Source organism: Diplotaxodon limnothrissa, linkage group LG11 (genome assembly GCF_057381915.1).
Source record: "Diplotaxodon limnothrissa isolate DT_005_m linkage group LG11, D_limnothrissa_male_GT1.1, whole genome shotgun sequence".
NCBI classification, from domain to species: Eukaryota; Metazoa; Chordata; class Actinopteri; order Cichliformes; family Cichlidae; genus Diplotaxodon; species Diplotaxodon limnothrissa.
Window position 1 is genome coordinate 18,543,392 of NC_140606.1, and position 24,287 is coordinate 18,567,678.

The window sequence follows — 24,287 nt, forward strand, 5'->3', positions numbered from 1 at the left end:
CTAATCGGTTTCATTGAATTATTTTAGTTTTGTGAGGGGAAAACGGGAGAGTGGGGGGCTGGGTGTGGTTTATTGTTTGTGTGTTTGTGTGTGTTTGTGTGTGTGTAACCATATTTTAATACCTGTATAACAAAACTATTGTTATGGTAAGCATGACGCTCTTATTTTGAAATAAGACAAACCGGAAGTGCGCTATGCAGGTTGTAATCACGAGTACGGAACTGTTTACGTTGCGGTATTTGTGTATTTGGCATATCCTTAAAATTGGACGAAGTCCTGCAACGTCAACAAAACCAAAGACTTTGAATTGACTCGAAGGGTTTGTGCTGTTATGGAGAAGCGCTTTTTGCGCTCATTGTTACTGTGAAATGTTTAAACCGCTGTAACGTTTCTGTCCTTCTCTATTCGTCTGTGTTGCAGTTTTTTTATATATCGTGTTTGTTTTTTAAAATGAGAATGAAGCCGTCTGTGTTAATATGATAATTTAACAATTGTGGTGTCCAGCTACATTTACTAAGAAATAAAGTATAATTGTAATGTCCTAAAGTGAAAGTAAAACTATAACTGGGGATAGCGTAACGTTTCCAATAAAACGCCATTCACGTATAGTGTAGTACTGTAAAATAATAGCTTTTCTTGCTTAAGGCTTAATTTCGAATATCTAAAAAATATATGCAAAAAGCATACAAAAATACATGGCTTAACATATTGAAAAAAAGGAGTAGGAATAAGCATAAACTTATTTAATACCACCCTTTCTCCACTGTTTTGTAATTATCGCTTTACTTCCTGTTTATGTCCTTTCCTATCATAATTCCTTGTTTAAAATTTGCCGCATATATTTGGTTTTATAAACCCAGTAACATACCAAAAAGAGGTATTTACACATATACATCATCTTGGGATGAATGTCATGGTAATTGGTTAAAAAAACAAGAAATGGGTGCACAAGTATTAAATTATTTTTGATTTTCTCTAATCCACATGGGCTAAAAAGTATACATACAGGTTTAGTTAAATGTCCCTTAGCAAGTCACACCTTGACCGGATGGTAGTCGTTTTGGTAATCACGAACAAGCTTCTGGCTTGGTTATTTGGAAATTCTTGTTGACAGAATTTGTAGATTTAATTTAAATTGGTTGGTTTCCTTGTATTGTATTGTACTTGGCTTTTAAGAATAGTCTAAACATTTTCAGAGGATTTGAGAGGCCATTCCAGAAGCTTAATGTTAGCATAATTTATTCATTTCAAAACCAGTTTTGATATGTGTTTGGGATCATTGTCCTGTTGAAACATGCAATTGTTTCAAAAGTTTCAATTGTCTAGCTGTTGATTTGAGGTGAAGTTAAAGAATTTGGAGGTAGTCCTCCATTATTGTATCCAATTTGCGCAGTTAACCAGTATCACTGGCAGCAAACAGCCCAGAGTATGACGCTACAACCATCGTGCTTCACAGCTAGTAAAGTGTTCTTAGGTCATTGTTGCCAAACAGCTCAATCTTTGTCTCGTCTGACCATAAAACTTTTCTCCAGAAGGAATTTGGCTTGTCCATGTGGGCAACTGCAAATTTCAGTTGAGCTTGAAGATGTTGATTTTGGAGCATTTTTCTTAGTTGGTACCCTCTCGGTCCATGGCAATGTAAAACCTTACTTCACAGTCATGCTGGTAGTTCAGTGGTTCTATTGTTGCAAAGAGAAAGCAAAATTTGAAGTCAATCATGATAATTAATGAGAAGTTAATAGGCCTTGGCCCGGTCAAGTTAAAGTACACTGTAGAGCCTGTATATTTGTTTTTGACCCTGTGTGGATTAGAGAAAATCCAAAATAAATTCAACCAAATTCTTGTGCAATCATTGCACTATGAAAAAAGCACAGTTGAAAAAAATAATTAAAAGCCCAAAACTACGATTAATTTATGCCTGCTTTTTATACCACAACTGCATATACATATTCAAACACATGCCTATACATTTACATATACACACTCGCATATCAAAAATAGAAAATACCTGCTGTAGTGCAAAGTAAGTGTCTTTGTGAATTGCCTGTTTGAATCATATCTGCTAGATTAACTGTGTTAGCAGGGGTGATGCATGTTTGCTTTTTAGTTCGTACTAAGATGAGAGGATACTTGCAGTGTGTGTGCGGTTTAAGGAGGATTTAGTAGCAATTTAACATCAACTGACAACAACACACTGATATTTTCTTTTCACAGATGACTTGGAAGGGGACACTATGTATCCTCCTCTCCCTCAATGTGTTTCTCAACCTATCCTCTTTCTGTGATGGTCATCCCCACTCTGCACAAACTATAAATTCAGGATCTGCTGTCAGAGTCTTATCCAATGATACTGCAAAGAGAGGTAACCCAAACTCTGAGAGAGTAAGGCCTTTATTAAAACAACCAGTTTATAATTAATGCTAATAAATGCCTTCTGTACCCATGCATTTTTTTCCAGTTACTTTGGATCCTTTGATCAGTTTAATGTTGGGATTTATGTACTGAGTTACAATGACAACAGTGTACCTGAACTAACTGGTGGAACGGGAACAGTCTTTGCAAGCCTTTACAGTGTTTTGATATGTTCTTGTTGTGTGTCTCTGCATGATCCCAGCTGGGGTTGCAGCTGAGGTAGCAGGCTATGCTGATGTGGCCAAACAGATCATTGACCTGGCTGTGTTCGGTGCTGCCCAGAACCGCTCTTACAGACGGCTCGCAGACTTTACTGACACTATAGGAAACCGCGTCAGTGGCTCAAACAACTTGGAGATGGCTATTAAATACATGTACAATGCCATGGTGCAGGATGGGTTGGATGTACACCTGGGTAAGTTTTACAGTTTTTATCCAACATGTGTTTCAGAACGTACGGGAACTCTAGCTGATTTCTGGTGAATATAAACATAGTTTAATTGTCTTATCTAGAGCCAGTAAAAATCCCACACTGGGTACGGGGGAAGGAGAGTGCAGAGATGACTGCTCCTCGAGCCAAGACTCTGGCTATACTGGGATTGGGTAGCAGCGTAGGAACACCCCCTGAAGGTAAAGACCATAGTCGTATAAAACAGCTTTCATTTCATCTGTTTCTCCTTTACTGCTCACTGATTGATTGTTATTCCTGTAGGTATTGAGGCAGAGGTGTTGGTAGTTCAGTCTTTTGAGGAACTGAAGCGTCGAGCCAGTGAGGCCGCAGGAAGGATTGTGGTTTTTAACCAGCCATATGTTAGCTATGGAGAGACAGTGGCATACCGTGCTTATGGTGCCTCTGAGGCAGCCAAAGTAGGAGCTGTGGCTACACTCATTCGATCAGTCACTCCATTCTCTATTAACAGGTATATCTATCTTCTCCAAGTGTCCAGCTATCTGACTGTCTAGAAATGTTGTAGTGTCACTTTATCACTGGTATATTACATACATCTCTGTCTTTATCACTACCTGTGTAGTCCCCACACAGGCTGGCAGGACTACCAAGATGGAGTGAAGCGCATCCCCACAGCCTGCATCACTGTGGAGGATACTGAGCTGATGTGGCGTATGGCACAAAGAGGTCAGAAAATTGTGGTTAAACTCACCATGGGAGCCAAGACCCTTCCTGATGCTGACTCTTTCAACACGGTGGCTGAGATAAAAGGCTGGCAACACCCTGAGCAGGTAGCTTTCACTCACTCATAACATAGATATGCATGTTTGACAAATTTATCTCATCTATTATTTGTCTAGTTTCCACTTTGATATTACAGTAAATCCGTTTTGTCGGATGTTACACATAAACCACAAGGAAATCAGATGTCCCAATAATCCATTTTTAAATCTCCTTCTTAGTTATTTCCACTTTTATCTTAGCTCGGTGGAGAAGGAAATAATAGTGTGGGCTGTTTTTGCTGACTGAAGATATTCCGACAGCCCTTAACTCTGCCTGTATTTTGTGTTTGCTTATGTGATTTAATCTTTCCAGGAACCAGTATAAAATAGGCTTTCATGAGAACACTGCATTATTTAAACAATACAGTAACCACCCCCAACCCGTCACAGCAGATATCCACCACTGGTTGTGCCAAAGGTTTCTTCCTGTTAAAAGGGAGTTTTTCCTTCCCACTGTAACAAGTGCTTGCTCATAGGGGGTTGTTTTTGTAATATTGTGGGGTCTTTATCTTACAATACAAAGCACCTTGAGGTATTCTTACCAGAGATATTCTGGTAAGTATAAGTGATTATTTTCTTTTCTCTTCTCATTTGCCTCGTAAGCCAATTATAACATTTTGACCATAAAAAAATAAAATTTATAGTTGATCAGTTCAACTCAGCTAAATGTAACCAAGCTTTTTACTACTCACAGTATTTTTTAAGGTAATATAATGCATAAAACTGCAAACTGCAACTACTCAGTTTACATGAAGCATATCGGTTGCGATATAAATATCATATTATTCCAGTATGGATTATATGTAAGGTTGTTACTTCACAAAGGGAACGCAAACTCACAGTTTTAAGTAGCAAACCTTTTCAATATCAGACTGTCAAGAACAGAACGAGATGACAAACTATGGCCTGCTTTAACTCTAAGCCTATGAGCGGACTAAATTACTACCTACTGAACTGCAGAGTATACCTTTTCAGTTCACTGCAGGTGCTTTGTATTTATGACACATCTAACAGGTAGAACCTGATGAATAGATTATGTGCTCCTGCAGAAACCTCAGTGTATGCAAATACAGTTTTTAGAGGAGATATTTTTAGAGTCCCCTGGAAATACTACCCAAGGTTTCTGGGCTTTAGTGCTAAATGGGCTTAGAGGCATGCTCAGCGCCATGTACATGATGTATGTAAATATATTTGAGTTTGTGTTACAACGCCTCACCTAGAAGCTGAGTTGTAACATAACCATACATCTCCAAGAAAGATTACTGAATAGGAAACAAAGAATTTATTTACAACTATCTTACAATATTAAATTAAGTAGAAAAAGGAAAGCAAATAGACACCAGGGGTTCTAGGGCCAAAGCAAGTAAAATCCCCCATTCTTACTAGAATGAGAAGAAACACTGAGCTATGTGTTGAAACAAAAATACAATGCCCAAGTGCTCTGGCTGGCCACAAAACAGGAGAACAGTTGTGTACATAAAATGACAGCAAACCCTTACCAAACTTCCACTAACATACAGATTGGTTTCCTTAAACACAGAGCAACAGAGCATGACAGGTCCCACAGGCTTGCCACAGTTCAACTCCAAAGATCACTTTAGGTTACACTGAACAGCACAGCTCCAGCAACCACACATCTTAGAGCCCAGTGGCCAAACAGTGAGGAGCGCTGGCTGCTGGAGCCGTATAGGCAGTTACTTAAATGAGCAAAATGCTGTGTGGGAGACCTGGAACTGGATAGGGAGAGAGCAGCTCTCTTTCACCAAGAGGCCAAAAGGTCAGAGAACATAACAGTTTGCAGTTAAAACGAAAGGGACAGATTTATCTTGGCGTACTGGAAGTAACTGTTTGGAGTTTGTACATTCACACAAGGCAGCTCATGATGGGTTAAACCAACATGTCCTAAATAGCTGAGCGGGTATGTAAATTATAGTAGCAGTTATTTGCAAAGACAAGTGATGAAAGGTGTGTGGAACAAACATGCAGGGAAATGGGGGGGTGTCTTGTTCAATTTGACTACACTGAATTTTGCATCTCAGTTTATCACGCTCTGTGTGAAATTTCCATAGTGGCATCTGATAACCCTGGTGTATACTGTATATTTGTAGAGGTTGCCTGGTATGCGGATGTTACTGTTGTTGTTAAGGAAGTGTGTGTGCAATATTTGCTTTATTGGCAGATGAAGGTATATGATGGTATACAATGTTTGTTCTTGAAAATTTCCCACTAATGTGGGATATATGAACTATATCTGTGTAAACTTTGACTCCCTCACAAATGCAAGCCTCCCCCCCCTTTAACAGTTTGAAAAGTTCACATCCTAAATGCAAAGTCCAAGATAAAATCCGTCAGGACTCTTGAACCAAGCTGATGTAAGCTTTTACTATTCTGATATAGGAACCAGCATTTGGAGCTTTATTATAGAAAGGGAAATGAAACACATGACATGGCTGACATCATCTCTGGCCCTGTGACTTTGTGCTCTTGCAGTAGCAGTTATCGTGGCTGACGTATTGTGTATGTGCGTTTGTGTGTGTGTGTTCATTAGAAGATGTACATTTGGGGCTGAATGAGTCATTCCCACAGTTAAGTTTGTCACAGAATTTTTCCACCCACTCCAACTTCTACATCTTTCTTCTTCCTTCTTTTTAGTTTGAAGTTTTAAAAAAGTTTTAAGCTTTCAAATATTAAATGTGGTATGAATGATTTCTGAACTGACTGTAAATGTTAGCCTCTCTTTGTTGGGGAAAACATGCTTGGATATTACATACACCACAATGAATCATTAAAAAAAATACATTTGTGGTCTCTTATAATTTACACTTTTAACCAAAGCACATTATGCGGTCTCTGCTATGGCCACAATGTACAATCAGGCTTTAAACAGAGTCATAGCAAAACTAACCAAGTGGCTGCGTGTATATAAATATAATATCAAGTTAACAGGAGCAGGATTATTTTTCTGAGTGTAACCAATGTAAAAATTACAGTACAATAGAAAAATAAATCCACATTTTGAGGTTTCATTTTATATACAAATGTCCTGATGTTTCAGTGCTATTGGTGACCCAAATCTGTGTGTTTATAAGAATGGTTTAAATGCAGAGACGACTTGACTGCAAAATCCCTCATGCAGTTTGTAACCTGGGATGAACTGGCTGTATATGATTCTGTTAATGTGAAACCAGGCTCGCTGCTGGACTGGCCTCTTTACTAATGTAATGTATTTGCAAATACTTGAGAACTACAGCGTGGGAATATTATGCTGTAATGGAATGGGCCCACTTGCCTCCTTGGATGGGAGCATCACTGTTGTAGTGAGTCACTTGATGGGAGTGAGCCCCTTCTAGGATGACAGTGCTCCCATAAATGAGGAGTTTGTGTGAAACAGTAAATATATCTGGCCTCCTGTTAAATCCAGAATTGAATTCAAAATCCTTGTCTTGAATAACCAGTCCCAATGACCTTATAGTATCACCATATCACCCCATTAGAGCTCTTCTCTCTTGGACTGGGGGACTCTGGACTTGTTGTTCCTAGAGTATTTAAACGTAGAATGGGAGGCAGAGCCTTGAGCTTTCAGGCCCCTCTTCTGTGGAACCAGCTTACAATTTGGATTCGGGAAAAAGACACTATGTCTACTTTTAAGATCAGGCTTAAAACTTTCCTTTTTGCTAAAGCATATAGCATATAGTTGGCTGGATCAGGTGACCCTGAATGCTCCCTTAGTTATGCTGCAATAGGTGTAGGCAGCTGGGGGATTCCCAGTACTACTTCTTCAATCACCTTTCTCACTCACTATGTGTGAATAGACCTCTCTGCATTGATTGCACTGCTATTAATCTCTGGCTCTCTTCCACAGCATGTCTTTTATCCTGTCTTCCTTCTCTCCCCAACTGGTCGCTGCAGATGGCCGGCCCTGAGCCTGGTTCTGCTTACTTGCCTGCTTACTTCCTGTTAAAAGGGAGTTTTTCCTTCCCACTGTTGCCAAAGTGCCTGCTCACAAGAGGTCATTTTTATTGTTGGGTTTTTCTCTGTGTGTTATTGTTACCTAGCAATATAAAGTGCCTCGAGGTGACTGTTGTTGTGGATTGGCGCTGTATAAATAAAATTGAATTGAATTGAATTAAATATTTCATGTATGACTTTATCAGTCTTTCACATATGGAGGAATTTAACCCCTCCTGGAACCTCTTCCAAAAACTAGTCATACTTGTTTAATCTTCTTCTTATTTTGAGCACTGCATGGTCTGACCTTGGGATGAATTTGCTGGGATAAATATGCATAGTATTTCTCACTGTACACTGTTTCTGGGAAATGGCCTCATAGCCCTTCCCAGATTGATAGACAGCAGTGGTTTCTTCTCTCAGACATTGCTGATATCTTTACTTTGTAACATTGTTTTATACCTGTGCTCACACTTGCTGATGAGAAATTAATCAAGTGCATTTGATTAGCAGCAGCTGGCTGCTACTTAAACTCTTGGAAGCAGTAAAGGTGAACTTAATTTTTCACACACTGCTGTTTCATCTAGTCTGAATCTTTTCTACATGAAAACGTATGAATTAAAAGAGGGTGGAACTTCTCACTATTTATGCATCATTCACAAATAGTGATGTTACCAGTATTAATAAAGGTAAACTCCTTACACTTTTCCTTTGCTAAGTAGATACTATAATTTAGACTCCCCAGTTTAAACTTACTTCGGAGAAAAAAAATTAATTACTGCAAAGCATTCTGTGAGAAACATCTGTATCTGGAAATAATCACATTCCAATGTTATAGTTTAGACATCTCAGTCTGGAATCAAATGGGCGACTAACCAACACATTGGCATATATTACCATTTCAGTTACATAAGAAAGCAAACACTGTGAAAAAAAAACACATTGGTTTTTACGGGAATGTGCAGACTCTGGGTCATTGCACGGACAGGGCTAGATCAGGTCAGAAAATGTTTTGCAACCTTGAACAACGGCTCATCTACATCCCACTGACAGGAATCTTGGAAATTCCTGTGAGTACAGATACACTGACCCGTGTGCTCTCATCTTTTTCTTTGTTTTTTGTTTTTTTTTAAACGAATCTCACTTTTCCTGCTGATACAAACCTTTTTATTGTTAAAAAAAGAATCAAATTAACTGGACTTTTAACTATTTGTGTCGACATTAATAAAAAGTCAACAGGATATGGGCAGCACTGTCTGCCTATCTGTTTCCTCAGATTTGCTCCTCTGTTTCTTGTTTACACATTTTCTCTTTATCTGTACAATCTCTCTAGGTTGTCTTACTGAGCGGACATTTGGACAGCTGGGATGTGGGCCAGGGTGCCATGGATGACGGAGGCGGAGCCATGATTTCCTGGGAGGCCCTGTCACTCATCAAAGACCTTGGTAATATACAGAGAAATACTTAAAGTAAATCACAGATAAACTTCAGCAATGATAACATGTGCATATTGTAGAATGCAATAAAAGCTCAAGTTTATTAGTTTTGCTTAAATGTTAATCAGAAAAAGGAGATGGCAAACGTACCTATTCATGTTATTAATCTAAAACATTTTACGCTGGATTAGCAGAGCATCCTCTGTTTATTTTTATTTATTTGAGTCACAAAATTACTATGAAATCTAATAATTCTATTAGAATAAGTGAATGTGTTCATTAAAAAGAGAGGAAACAATCAGTATGTGCCGACACAGAAAGCAGAATAACCAGCAGTGGCGATACTGAGACCAATTTAAAAAAAAAGATCATTAAGTGGAGCTAAAGTTTCCAGTTCTAAACACAGGGACAAAATGAAAAACAAATCCTCTGACTGTAAACAGTAATTTCACCCCAGTGTTTGCAGAGGAACAAAATACACACAACTACAACAGGAGGCAGACCTGCATATAAAGTACAGTATTTTTGTGGACAATTTACTTGAATGAGCCTTGGACAAGGACTGGGTCATCAAACAAAGACTACAAAGACCTTTTATTCAACAAAAAAAAAAAGAAAAGAAAAATGTCATTATTAATATTTGGAGCCGTTATCCTCCTCTTTCTATACTGTGTATGTGTCTTCATCTCTTTGTAGGTCTGCGTCCAAGGAGAACTTTGCGAACAGTGCTGTGGACAGCCGAGGAGCAGGGCGGAGTCGGAGCACAGCAATACTTTAATCTACACAAGGTACTGTCTGCTGTTACCGTGCCAATCAGTAGAAAACAAGCACTGAGCCAATGTTATTCCAGCTGCCCAAAAAGCAGGAAGGGTCACAACTGTGAAAAGGCAGTTTAAAAAGGCACTTCCACCACACTGAAGGGACTTGGCTAGCTCCCATGTTTTTCCTGTGCAAAGGACATAAATAAGAATCTGGAGTCTTACAATTTCCTTCTTTGGAGTTCTTGCTGCACACCAGACCCTGACCTGTAATATACTGCGTTTTAAAAACCAGAAACACCAGTGTACCATAACTGCCCGTGGGACTGGTCCAGTTCTTACATTTGATGTATAATTACGTTTTAAATTGCCTAAATTAGTTAAGGCAGCTGCTCAAGGTACTTATAGTGGCTGGCTGAGTGTGTATGCTTTGTTTGCGAGTACTTTGGTTCGGTTTGCTTTCTTTCACCTTTTATCTCTGATCATGACATGTTCCCCCTTTTTGCGTCCTCTCTGCACACAGGTAAACATGTCCAACTTTGACCTTGTCATGGAGTCCGACTTGGGGACGTTCACCCCCATTGGCCTGCAATTTACAGGCAGTGATGCAGCACAAAAGGTGATATTAAAACCCAACTATTTAAAAAAAATAGTGGTATTAGATTGTGAATTCTGCCGCACACAGATTTTGCAAACTGACATGAAAATAGCATCTTGTCCAGTAGATGTACTTGTTTTTTCATTAAAGTCTGTAAAGGTTCCATATATTTACATGTAAAAAGGAAGTAGTAGGAACCACAGCATCTATCATGTTAATGTGGAACCAAAGCATCTGTACGTTGTCACTGAATGTTCCAGTAGTGCTCAAATCTAGAAATTACAATCATAATATTGTCATAATAGTTATATAAAGATAATTTCCTGTGTCTTTTTCCATCTCGACAGGTGATGGAAGAAGTGGTCAAACTTTTGGCTCCCATTAATACAACCAAACTCGAGGCCCACGGTGAAGGGACAGACATCTCACCATGGATGCAGGCAGGAGTTCCAGGTCAGTCTAATCAATATGCCTGTCTGCAACTAAATGGTATAACTAAAGGTTTATTTTAAAGGGGACAGTAGGGACATTGGAGTTTGCATTTTCTCTCTATGCCTCCATGGGTTCTCTCCATCTTCCTTCCAATTAACCTAGCATGCGTGTTTTTTTAATTGATTGTTCAAAATTGGTCATAGTTGTAAATGAATATTTACAACTATATTCAATTTACATGAATAGCTGTCTGTCTCTGAGTGTTAACCCCATGACAGCTGGGATAGGCTGGGGAAAGCCACATCACTAATGAGCACAAAGTTAAAAAGGAAGTAACACATCCTACTTTTAGTGGTGGGAATTTTAATGATCTCTCTTCGGTGGAAAGTGCTGAGCACAAAGAATCACATCCTCACCGATGGTCTATGAACAGATTCTAGTTAATACAATCTGGCTCCACTTCCTTAAAGCCAGTTGTGTATTGTAACTAGAATGACTTAAAGCTATGAAGCAACACTTCAAGACGTCTAAATTATGGATATTAAAGTTAAAGTTGTAACAGTCCTGTTACTGCTAATACAGTATAGAGTTGAAATAAAGTGTAATAAATATAGATTAATCAAATCAATTGTATGAAATTGTTTAGTGTTATATTTTTAAAAAAACATACAGACCTCTTCTACTTCCTTTTCAACTGTATCTCAGTTTAAATCTCTAACTGCGAGTACAAAAATCTAATCAGCCAGTCGCATGGGAGTGCATTTAGGCACGTAGACATGATCAAGACAACCTGCTGAAGTACAAACTGAGCATTAGAATGAGGAAAGAAGGTGACTTCAATTGGGGCATGGTTGTGGATGGTAGACAGGCTATTTCAGAAACTGCTGATCTGATGGCTCTGATCTCTGAACTCACAGCACATTGAAGCTTGAAGCAGATGGGCCTCAGCAGCAAAAGACCACACCGTACAATAAGCACACAGGTTCCAGTTCACACAGGTTCACCAAAATTGGAAACTTTCATTGTTGATTCTTGATTTTTGCTACGATATTAAGATCAAAATTTGGGGTAAACATGAAAGCATGGATCCAATCTGCCTTGTGTCAACAGTTCAAGCTGCTGCTGGTGTAATGGTCTGGGAGATATTTTCTTGGCAGACTTTGGGCCACCTAGTACCAACTGAGCATCGTCTAAATACCACAGCCTACCTGAGTATTGTTGCTGACCATGTTCATCCCTTCATGACTATAGTGTACCCATCTTCCAGTAGGATAACACACATGCCTAAAAACTCAAATCATCTCAAGCTGGTTTACTTACATTTTTGAATTGGCTATTCTGTGTTGCATGTTATGAAAAAACAATGAACCCTTGAAAAGGTTTTACCTAATATCGAAGTCCGTTTCTGTCTTCTTGTTACTTTAGAAATTTGTCGAACTATTTTCTGCTCTTTTCTTCTACACATGTGTTACTGTTTGTTGAAGATGGATTGTAACATATAGAAAGACACTGACTCATATATTAACAGTATAAATACATTTTGGGCACAAGCAATTTATCAGTCTTTTCACAACTGAATTTGTAGTTTAGAAACAGTTTTACCACTAATAGTAGTAATATTTTTTATTGCCTTGTAGTCATTATTTACAGTTTTATAAGACATCGCAAACCACAAAATACTCTGAATTACATTTAAATAAAAAAAATTTATATATTGCGTGAAAAGAAAACAAAATACTAAATGGAAATCTGAAGACCATGGATGCCACATTTTACATGGTATAGTCGACTTTGACCTTAAGAGAAACTACCCATTCTGTCAGTGTAAAGAAGTTTAACTACACTTTGAATCCCTCATATATTTTAATATAAGAAAAAGGAGTCTGATTGCAGCCTCTTAACCTCTCAATTTTGTCTATATGACAAAGAAATGCTGCTGTACGAAATGATAAAAATCTGTTAGCACGAAACTTTTAAATGCATAATTACAAAAAAAGTTCCTTAAGCTCATTGCACACACTTTCTTGTAATTATGATAAAAAAAAATTGTTAACCCTTTATTTACCACGTTAATGTTTATGCTAGAGACAAAGTTTAAACAGTTACAGAAAGGGGAGAAGACGAGCTTTACAAGGAGATTTGGTTTATTACGGTGGCATAAGGTACTGCACCTATTCAAATGGTTACCGAAAGATGAGAATTACTTTTTTTTTTATTTTAAAGCCAAACTTCAAAAATAAGTCATTAGGCCTGTATAAATCTTGGTCGATAAAGGAGAATAAGTTCCTTTTTTGTGAACTTTTGAGAGCCGATAATGAAAAACAGGAACTTACTGTTATTTAATTGTTCTGTTTCTTACTTTCGTGTAGTATGAATGGCAATGGGAAAGTCTTTATCCATTAGAAAAGCTGTAAAACAGTTAAAAGTCTAAAATTGATCCCTTCCTTCACATTTTCCAAAGCAGTCCAGTGGGCCAGTTTTTGGCGGACAAGTTCTGGAACCCAGGTCTTATGTTTGACATCCCTGGTGTAAACTTTAACCATCTAATTTAATCATGTTCCACTACCTCGTATCTCAAAAATGATTTCTTTCATGCTGGATGTCACCACTTGCATTCTAATTTCTTGGCACTATCCCACCGATGCTGGAGAATTGGTTCTTGTTTTTGTTCACAGCAGTGAGTTTGTTATCTGAGGCTGACACATCATGCGCTCTTTGTCCTCCACAAGTTTTCATCTTTTCCTTGTAGTCCATTTACTTGAGCAACAGTGACAATCTCAGGGGAGATGATAGAGAGGATAGTGCAAACATTTTTGGTGTTTGACCTTTAGAGTTTTCATACTGGGAATCAGATGTCATTAGTCAATATTAATAGTAGTGGGGTTACTTAGAGTCCTCTAGATTTGAAGTTCTCCTATTTGCAGACAGGGGACTGCTGTAAGTAAGAGGAATAACCTGAGCACAAGTAAGGTCACGTTAACTTTAGAGACTCTGAGATTCATTTATAGGATTCGATGTAGGATTTTGCAGCTACAAAATCAAGTGAGAAGGAAAAAAGTAACACACATACCCACAAATACAAAAAAACTTACAAGTGGAGAAGAATTGACTTTTATTAAAACAGTATGTGTTTTTATAATTTCCATAAAAAAGAAATATAAGCACCTCTACACATCATATTGCAACCTATATAACAGGAGCTGTCATATGCTGACAAAGGCTCCTGACAGCTGAGCAGCCAACAGCTAAATCAGTTTTCATGAAGACCTGCACGGTACCATTTTTTACAAGTGGGAAACCAAGTACTTCAAACTAACTGTGCCAAGCAGTAAATACAACAATCTCCACCAAGCTGTAGTCTACCTCAGTTTTTCAGGATTTTGAGAGTAGGCATTGGTTAGAACTGAAGAAGCTTCTCGGATGAGAGGTGAAACGTCTTCAAGCAACTTAAAGAAGTCCAGACGCTTTTCTTTGCAAGCTCCTTTGACTAGGCATTGGTTAGTTTCTCTTAGTGGTTTTGTAAACGTTAAAATGAGGCGTTTTGTAGAAGTGAAACATTGCAGTCACAAAGACACCATAGAATAATGTGTGAAAGACGACTTAAAACCTCATTAAACATGTGGTGCAGAAACACCCCTTCTTTGATGTATTGAAGAGACAGAGATTTAGCTGCCTCAATTACAGTTAATTGGAGTTTTACATTGTTAACGGTTTGTGAGTGGCTCACGCCCTGCTTCACGACACTGTGCTTTAAGAATACTTTCTCTTTTCTGGTGATTGTAGGATATGAAAACATACACTGCTTTTTGTAGTAGAAAACCATTATAAGTGTCAACTGTTAACATCTTGACGCAGCAGCTGAATGCTGTGCACATTATTCATAAGTGAGGGCCAATTTCTTGCCTTTCACTTGAGAATTGATTTTGTAGTACATAGTGTTGGTGTGTTATTCATTAACTCCCCTCTATGAAAATGCCGTCCTCAATCACGCTAAATCTTCTTCTTCTTTACAAACCGCCTTCGACGAAGGTGCATTTTTAAGGGTCCTCCTCGAGGCTGAGTCGAGGACTCTTAGATGATCGCTTTACTAATGTTGGTTGTAGGAACACCATGGGGCTGTCCAAGGGAAAGGTGACGGTGCAAACACCAACAATCTGTGCTGGGAACTTGTGCCTGTGTAGCTTAAGTGCAAATACAAGGAACAAGTAACCCTGACAGGATCCTCCACATATATGCATTATAGTGGAAGCAAAAAAGGATTTTTTTTTTGCATGACTTGATCATCTGAAGGGCCACAGACCTGTACTGCGGAGGGAAATCTGCCGGGTTTTCATTGACAGCTGTGTGCTGACTGATCTTCTTTCTGGGGCAGCAGTCTGGGAAGCTACAGACAGAGATCAGCATGCCACAAAGGCCTCTATTACTGCCCTAAACAATGACACAGGCAGTATTAGCTCTTCACTTAAACTTCTTTTTTAAGCAAAAAAGATTCATGGCCCCAAATTTTTAATATTTATTTAACAAAAGAAAATTCTAGCATTTAATTTTAATGAGATTAAGCTCATCCGTTAATGTCTGCTGTGGCTTTATGACTTAGGAACAGGGCCTGCCCGACAAGAGCCATCTATCTAAATAAAGAACTGAAACTAGTCAAACCTCGAGTTGTGGCATTAAGTAGCTTTAAAAAGCAATAACAGTATGAGCAATTACAAAGCAGAGCTATGACACTCAAGTAATAATTTAAGTGTCATAGCAATTACTTGAATCCATGTGAGAATTTCATTATATGAAAAATGGTTTTCTAAAGCAATCATTTGCTTTACAGCAGCCAATGTGCAACACATATAAGCCAGTCATTTTACTGGCTGAATACATAGTTGAAATGCTTTTCATTCATTTCAACTATGCAGTTATTTATCTATCTCATAGTGTAGTGGCCTAACAGCAAAGTGTCTAACTGGGCTTTCGGCATAAAAAGATTTGCAAAATCAAACATGTTTAGCTATCTGCTGACCACATTGTGATATTAGCATGGAGTTTGTTCAGTGCTCTGCTGGGAGAGCCACAGACATGGATCATGCTGGCTCTCTGAGGGAATGCAATGTTGCATGTTTTTTTGAAGTATAACCTTTGTAAGGAATGTGACTCTTAAATGATTATTTTGTGCCCAAATTGCAATAAATTTTAAGCAGTTCAAGCTTGACCTGTGAAGTCTGCACATGCAGTTTTATGTCCCAGTGACCACTAAAATTAAATTTTCCACCATCTTCCTATTCATTTAATCAGCACTTCAGCTGCCCAAATAACTGCCCAGAAGCACAGAAAGTGGCTGTGACAGGACTTGCTTTCAGCAGTTTTCTAGGTTTACTGAATCGTAACATAAATTAGCAGAGATGTTGATACCAGCACTCCGCTGCTAGTGAATAAAGCTGAAATTAAGTGCCATGAAATAATGCGCACAAGTATAGACAAAAAAATTGTAATCTAATGTTAAAAGACTTTTTTTATTTCATAGTAATTTGTCTCTGCAGACATTTCAGTTCTTAAATAACGTGAGAGTTGTCATCACACTTCAGATACCAGCAGGGTTGTTTTTTTTTTAAGTTTTTATACATTTCCTCCTCTTGCTTTTTCTGCAGATGGCAAAATCATCTGTAGATCGTGATCTTCACATAGTTTTAAACCTAATTCTGTTAAGAATTTTCTTATCTACTACCTACTTCAATCTTCAAATCTTTTTAGTGTGCATTTTATGTGCAAATTTTACTTCCAAAGATGGTAAGGTTCAGTGCCAACATTATAACTTCAAAACTTGCTGCACTGGCTGTTTGCTTGCTTTCAAAGTGCCTCAGACGTTAGTTAATCTTTCCTCTTTCTGTTCTCCTATTGCATATCATGTGGTTAGTTAGTACTGGGCCACGTAAATGTACACAACATGTTCAGACATGGAAAACCATAACATGAAGTGCCCAGTGTACACTTTTTGTGCTGATGCTAAAGCCAGAGGGAGTTTGCAACTCTGCAGTTATTGATCCTAAACACTTGCACTTTGCAACAATATTACTAACAGCATGGAGTAGGTAGGAGGTAATACATTTCATACATTCATTCATGAGAAGTTGCAGCAGTGTCATCCTGTCAGAGCACCACACTCAAATACAATGAGTTCTTTAAAGCAAACCCATTCACTCACAAATGTCTGCAAAGGCAGGCTGCATGGCTAGGTGCTTGATTTTATAAACACCTGCGGCAATGGGACTGAAAATACTTGAATGCAGAGATTAAGTGATTGTGTGGCCCAAAACTTTTCTCCATTTAGTGTTAAGTTAGCCAATCACCTGCCAGGTTTTTTACAAATAAACTGTAAATGAATTGGTGCTTATAAACTCTTAACTCTACATTCAATTCACTTTTTACTGAAAGCTTCATTCACTCAATCATACACACATTGAACTACCAACCTTCCAACTACTAGATGACTCATGCTACCTCCTGAGCTACAGCTGGACAACTTAATAGATAGTTTGAGCATTACTAGAAACATTCGGGGCCATGTCCTTGAATGATGACACCACAGAGGAGTTTAAATCAAATCACTGAGATGTGGCTGAAGTGCAGGTTTTCAGCTTAAATTCAAAGGTTTTAACAAAAGTGTTTCATTAAAAGTTTAGGATTTGCACGTATTTTTAGAGGCTGGATGGAACCAGGCTTATCTGATCTGGCATTTTGAAAATACACTGTGAGAGCAGATATCTATAGATTTCCCCAGTAACTGCTTCTTAGTCAAAGGGTGCTTTCCAAAAGTACCTCCTATCTCCTTTGCCTCTTTTCCTCAAGGAAAACGTCATTGTACTTAATCAAGGGCAAAAGGGTGGGTAGGAGAACTGATAAGGAGTTTAAAAAAGAGAAGAGCGGTGTGCTGAGAATTCGAACATACACTAGTCTCCTAACATTGTAATGCCAGATATCTGCTGTGTTGTAACTACAATGATCAGAAGATGGACTCAAAAAATACACACCTTACTTTGCCATGTGTAAACCCTGCTGTTTTATGGAGGCCATATAAATGAGAACAGCCTGTGAAAAATCTCTCTTCAGTACAAAGGTTGGAATTTTAAAGAAAAGGGAACATTAAGGTTGGAAATACTAACGCCTGTACGTTAGACATTAAAAAAACTGTTGGATTTTCTAAAACGGCAGCTAATTAGTCCTTAGTGTGTTAAATTAATGCGTGAATGCTGCAATACGCTATTAAAAATAAGAAGCGATGCACACTTTTACACATTTTCAGTTTGTAAATATGCAGGAGTCTTGCTCTGCACCTGAGTCCTAATGCTCAGCAATTTCTATGAAAGAGTTATTTCTTATATCAAAAGAATATTGATTTCAGCGTCCTCTCATTTATCTGAACCGCCTCACTGTTTTCAAAGAGAAACACACATATCCATCCATCACTTATCCCAGCTCACCTGAAGTATACATTGATTTATGATAATCCTAACAGCAATTGCAAACACAAACTAATTATAGAGAACCCTAAACACGCTTTGATCAGTTAATATATCTCATAATATTTAGAGAGCTTATATACATCTGTTTTTCATGCAAGGCAACAACTGAACAAGTAGGTTTTATTACAGCAGTGGGATGTTCAGAGTTCAGCTCTGCGTTCAACAGGCTGTTGTTTAAAAACCAAATATATCAGCAGGTCATGGAATGAAATGGAAAATACATTTATGAATGAATGAATGAACATTTACATGATCTGCATCACTTTGTTTATTATGTCGGTTGTTGTCGTGAATGGTCTGTAGAGGAGAGTGGTTCAATCCAAACAGTATTGATACCAACGCTGGTATTGATATCTGATTGATCATAGTGTGATAGGATCGATGCTTTGATTCTCTCCTCTAAGTTCAGTATGTAGGACAGCATTTTCTCCTCTCCAGGCAATCGTGGCTCAGTCGTTGTGCCCTTGGGCAAGACACTTCACCCGCTGGCTACTGGTGGTGGTCAGTTGTCCGGCAGCCTCGCTTCTGTCAGTGCACCCCAGGATGGCTGTGGCTACAATGTAGCTTGCCATCTCCAGTGTGTGAATATGTGTGTGGATGACTGAATGTGTAAAGCGCTATACAAATACAGGCCATTTACCATTTAGCAAAGGATGGTCACAGTCGATCCTAAAGTAGCAAATAAAGAAAGCACTAGAAGCAATGGAAACCGGTCCATGTATTTGGAACACACACAAAAAACCAGTGCTTTATATCTTCAAAATAGACGTCAGTGTTTCCGTTCACCTGCTGTTTTTTGAGGGCCATGAGTCATTTATCACGTGTTAGGGTTAAATGAGATGTTCTTTTTGATTGGGAAGAAGTGACCGATGGATATCTGCACTGCATATCGACTCCAGTTATTCAATGTTGAAACCATCAACCATCATCAAGCATCAGAGTTGGGTGAACATTATAATAAGTGTTAGTAGGAAATGCCTGCAGGATTATTGCCTTATATTGGGTTCTTCTTTCAATTTGGTAGATTGAGCGGATGGTTAAATTAAAGCAATACACATTTTTAAATGGGCTTATTTGTAGGTTTATATTATTTTACAGTGCTCTACTGCTGCTACACAAGCAGCTCTGCACTGTAACAGCAGTAAAAATATAACAGAGCACACTCACTCATGACTCTCCAGATTTTCCCAGCAAAGTGGGAACTGACTCGTCTTTCAGGACTAACCACTGCGAAAATCCAGCATTGAACCGCTTCAGGAAGCAGCTCTCGGTAAAATGAATGAGCACTATACGCGGTTGGGGTTGTACTGCTGAGGAATAGTAGTGAAAATGAATTTAACCACTGCTCCTTCACTTCGTCTTCCTGTGGCAGTGTATACAATGGGAGTTTACGTTTGCATTGAAGAAAATAACACCTCCTCGACGTGACTGACACCGCTAACCAAAACCAAACTGCTCCTGGGTTCTTCTGTTTGTTTCTGGGCAGATTTCTGTTTTTTACACTGCCATCTACAGTACCGTATTATATAGTGCAGGTTCTGTTTACTGCAGTTTATTATAGTTTGATGAAATTGATTAAAAAAATCAATACATTAAAAAAACAAAACAGTTTAGTTGTTTATTAGGATATGTGTTACATTCTCTGACCTTTCACATCTTATTTCAGTTTGTATGCATTTCACACTTTGTATTCATCGAGTTTCAGGTATGTTACAGTTTGCTTAGCATTCCTAAACTTTCCCATATAAATGTATATTTTTCTATTCATCAATCAATTATTGTCCTGTTATCCTTATCAGAATCGCAGAAATGGCTGGAGCCTATCCCAGCTACCATAGGGGGAGAGGCAGGGTGCACCCTGGACAGGTCACCAATGTGACACAGGATTATATTTTTTCCATTATATCCTACATTTTAACCTTGAAGTGATGTTTAAGCAGAACTTTCTGCTAATTTTGGATAAATGTGGGGCCACACTGTTCTAAAGGGAACTCACGTGTCTGTGAGTGACTGGTCAGCATTACTAGCAGTGGGAATTTTTTTTAATAATCTGGATGGAAGCTAAAAGATTTATTTAGGGAATGGGTGGAGATTTTAAGCAGGGTCAAGCAGGGTCATCTTGGCCTTTAAATGGTTTTAGAAAATAGTAGTCTGCGGTTCCTTCAATGAATACAAGTGTATAAAAAGCAGAATAACAATTACTACACCCTATAAAAGAAAAGAAGAACAGCAAATAGTCACCATAACAGAACTTTTTGTTACAACAAATCTGTTAAACCTATACGTGTGTTTTTAGCTGATAAAGTAACTCTCGCATTACATACAGACTCATATACAATACAACATTAACAATACTAATGTACACTACTAACTTACCCCTCATTTCTTTATATTTTGCTTGGAAAATGGGAAATTAATGCAGTGATTTGATGAGGCAAGCACAAACATACACAGAAATATACTATATAAGGCAAAAACAGAGTTTGCAAAATTCTAACAAGTTTAAATATATATTTGGTTTGACAACCCGAACTCTTCAGAAGTCTTCAGGAATAGTTCTCCATGGTTCTTAAAGAACATTCAAAGCTCTTCTTTGGATGTTGACTGCCTTTTTGTCAGTTCTCCCATCATCTCTGTCAAGATGATCCCACGCTGCTTCAATATTGTTGAGGTCTGGGGAGGCCAATGGTATTGCATAGTGATTGCACTTTTCTACATTCATATGTAGAATGATAAGATGATAAGATCTCCAACACCACTGGCTGAAATTCAGTCCCAAACCATGAGAGACTCCACCGTGTTTTGCTGTAAACACTCACTGTTGTATGTCTCTGCTGACCTCAAATTGATGATGATTTGAACAAAACTTTAAAATTTGAATTCATCACTCCATCAGAGCCTGTTCCTCTGTTCTCATCCAGTTCTTGTGTAAACTAAATATCACAGTACTTGTGTAATTTAGCATACGTCAGCCTTTTCTCCCTGTTTCTCTTCCTTAGAAATGGCTTCTTGACAGCCATTCTTCCACTGAGACTATTTCTGATGAGGCTTCTACATCTTCTTTTGTAAACGCTTGTAAAACATGTCGAAACATGCCCAGTTTTCAGCTATTAGCTCAGAAAATCCTTTGTTAACTGAATGTCACTTACTAAATATAGGTTTAATATGATTTCTAGGTCACAAACTAAATTAAAGCCTTGAGTACACAGTAAATACAACATTTTCTAATACATAAACATAAGCAAAGCATTTTTAATAGCTTAGACAAGAAGTCGATATAAAATTAGAATGTAAACTGAGGCTCAGAGCAGATTATTTTCCTTTGGTGGTTTTCGTTAGTTTCAAATTACAAGGACACAAATTACAAATTACAGCTGTGACCAGTCATAAAGAGAAATATTCTAAAGGAATAAACCAGACACAATGACGATGCTTCTTTACAGCTGCGAAACTCTGAGTCCAGAACTGTTTCCAGAGCTGAAGTTTCAGATTTTCCAGCATGTTTTGTGACGCTCTTTGTGCATCATTCTGTCCCTGTGTCATCCAGGTGCCAGCCTCCACGTGGCAGACAGCCGTTACTTTTGGTTCCACCACAGTGAAGGCGACACCATGAGCGTCCAGGACCCTCGAGACATGGACCTCTGCTCGGCATTGTGGGCCGTGGTTGCTTATGTCGTGGCAGACCTGCAGGAAATGCTGCCCAGATAGCACGACCTGCTGTGAACTGTACATCTTTACATAAAGCAAAACTCTTGTTAAATTATATTTTTAAAAAAGACTTGATCCAAAGTCCATTCAGATGAAAAACTGACATTCTGTTCAAAATGATTTCTTTCTTTTTGTTTCAAGACAAACTGCCACCTTTGCTATACCATCTACAAAATGCCTTGTGTAGATTAGTTAGTGACACAAACTGATCAGCCGTCTTGTGATACAACATACATCCTCTTTTTTGCACGACAGTATAACCATCGATAAAAGCTTAACAGCTATTTCATTTTGCACAAATGCACTCCTCCGAGTTTGTGTTTTTTCCATCTGACCACATGCAGCTTTCTGCACCATCTTTATACTTATCAACCACACTGTGTTTGTGTGCTGTTTCCTTTATTGTTACTAAAACTGAATCTGAAGCAGAGGGTAGAGCAACCATGGCAGTTTGTCTTGAAACAACTGTAATATTCACATTATGACTTTTTTTTCCATGAAAAAGTTTTTCGACTCGAAATTTTAACTTTATTCTCAAAATGATCTATACATGTTTTTCTTAATGTGGCCCTAATACTCCTTCGTATCAAAGAGATGCTTTTACATAATGATTTTTAACACAGAAGAGTATATTATGTTATGAATGAGGAGAAATTATTTTTTTAATGAATATGTTTTTAAATTTAGGGTTATTGTAGACAAGGAGGGATAAAATATAGATCTGAGTACTGTAATGTTATGTGCAATAGGAGGTTTGTTTAAGGTGTGTGAAATTAAAGAAATGGACTACAAAGTTGGGGAACTCCTGAGTCCACGTCTTTCTCTGTTTCTAGTCTTCTTTAAGGAACCTTTAAAAGCTGTAATGGTTTTCACTTTAAGAAAAAAAATCATTTGTGGTTAATTTTTCTAAGTATTTTCAGAGTCTTTGTATTTCCCCCAGTGCCAGTTTCAGTTTAAGTAACAGCTGACATTGATCGTACTACACATTAACACCCATCTTCTCATTAGCTGCAGTTCTTTCTTTTAATGTTGTTTCTGTGAAAAAAGGGGGAAGAATGACACCAGAGCAAATCACACTACACATCTAGTTCACAGAAAGAAGAAGAAGAAAGCAGAATAGACGAGCAGGAGCAGATATGATGGTGGATCACACATGGGAGGAGAGAAAGTAAAGATTATTAATCACTTTGTGCGTGTTATGTAGACCATCACAGCAGCTGCAACAAACACAGCTGGGATCTCTTACCCCATGCACTGACAAGTCAGCACTTCCAGTGGGTGAAGTCAAGGATAGTCAGCCAGCCAGATAAACTCAGCGTGTGTGTTGAAACACGGAAATTATCAGCTTTGTGTCGTGTCTGGTGAGATCTTCATGTGTCACTAACACTGACTCACATTCAGACAGTTGTGGTAATGAAGGAACAGTCTGCATCTGTGGGTGTTTTGCATGCTCGAGTTAAACATATGTGCCAGTGACGTGTCCTATTTAAAGCACAGTGCTTTCTGAATTTATTTTATCCTGCTTGACTGAATTTCAGTATCCTCAAATATTCATCCCGAATGGACGCCATTATTCCATGATGTAGCGAGCAGTGTTGCTTTATTTTACTTACCAATGAATTGGCTAGTTGGAATATTGCAAGGAAAATGGCAAAGGCTTTGTCAATTGCTTGTGACCTCTTATTCACAAGGTGTTACCACAGCAGATAGCTCCACTGATATTTATGCCGGATGCCCTTCCTGGCACAATCCCAAAGGGTTTTCTGTCTCCTCCCAGGATCAGATCCGGTCAAAAGTATCCAAGATCAAACTGATCGTTCATTTGTTAAGCAAATCTGTAAACCATGACACTGTGCTTAACGTGTCTTTTTTTGTCCAAACATGAAACATATTCATTTCCTTTCTGGAGTAATCCGATAGTCTGAATCAACCAGAAGACATCAGGCAGGCTAGCAAATCAAAACAATCAATTTCAAATGTAATCTGTTTACTTTGGAGAACCAGACTTATTAAAGCATGCTTGGTTTATGTACAGTTGTGGTCAGACGTTTACATCCACTCATCATGGGGATGAATGTCATGGTAATTTGAGGCTTTTCATCATTTCTTTGAGCTGTTCTTTTTCTATGGTGGAACGACTGTAGTGCATACATCTTTAATGACTTTAAAAAAACAGGTTGAAACTATTTTGGGTTTTCTCTAACCCACTCAGGGTCAAAAGTACAGATACAGGCTCACATTTATTTCTACACTG

The 24,287-nt window shown here is 38.3% G+C and overlaps 1 protein-coding gene and 1 pseudogene across 1 annotated transcript; one reads left to right on the forward strand and one right to left on the reverse strand.

Annotated features, from left to right (window-relative positions):
* Positions 1-217: 217 nt before the first annotated feature.
* LOC146622581 (carboxypeptidase Q-like) lies at positions 218-22,621 on the forward strand. The gene is made up of 11 exons (XM_085365257.1): positions 218-319; positions 2,215-2,362; positions 2,615-2,827; positions 2,926-3,042; positions 3,125-3,332; positions 3,444-3,651; positions 8,924-9,035; positions 9,723-9,814; positions 10,308-10,403; positions 10,730-10,835; positions 21,873-22,621. Exons 2-11 carry the CDS (start codon positions 2,215-2,217, stop codon positions 22,031-22,033), a joined length of 1,461 nt encoding a protein of 486 aa, XP_085221383.1. The 5' UTR covers positions 218-319; the 3' UTR covers positions 22,034-22,621.
* On the reverse strand, positions 14,800-20,708 carry LOC146622582 (uncharacterized; annotated as a pseudogene).
* Positions 22,622-24,287: the final 1,666 nt, after the last annotated feature.

Bases quoted from the DNA above. Each gene is read 5' to 3' on its own strand.
- LOC146622581 (XM_085365257.1), top strand. From the start codon at position 2,215: ATGACTTGGAAGGGGACACTATGTATCCTCCTCTCCCTCAATGTGTTT. The intron at 2,828-2,925 runs GTAAGTTTTACA...TGTCTTATCTAG, and splicing joins TGGGTTGGATGTACACCTGG to AGCCAGTAAAAATCCCACAC. The intron at 3,333-3,443 runs GTATATCTATCT...CTACCTGTGTAG, and splicing joins ACTCCATTCTCTATTAACAG to TCCCCACACAGGCTGGCAGG.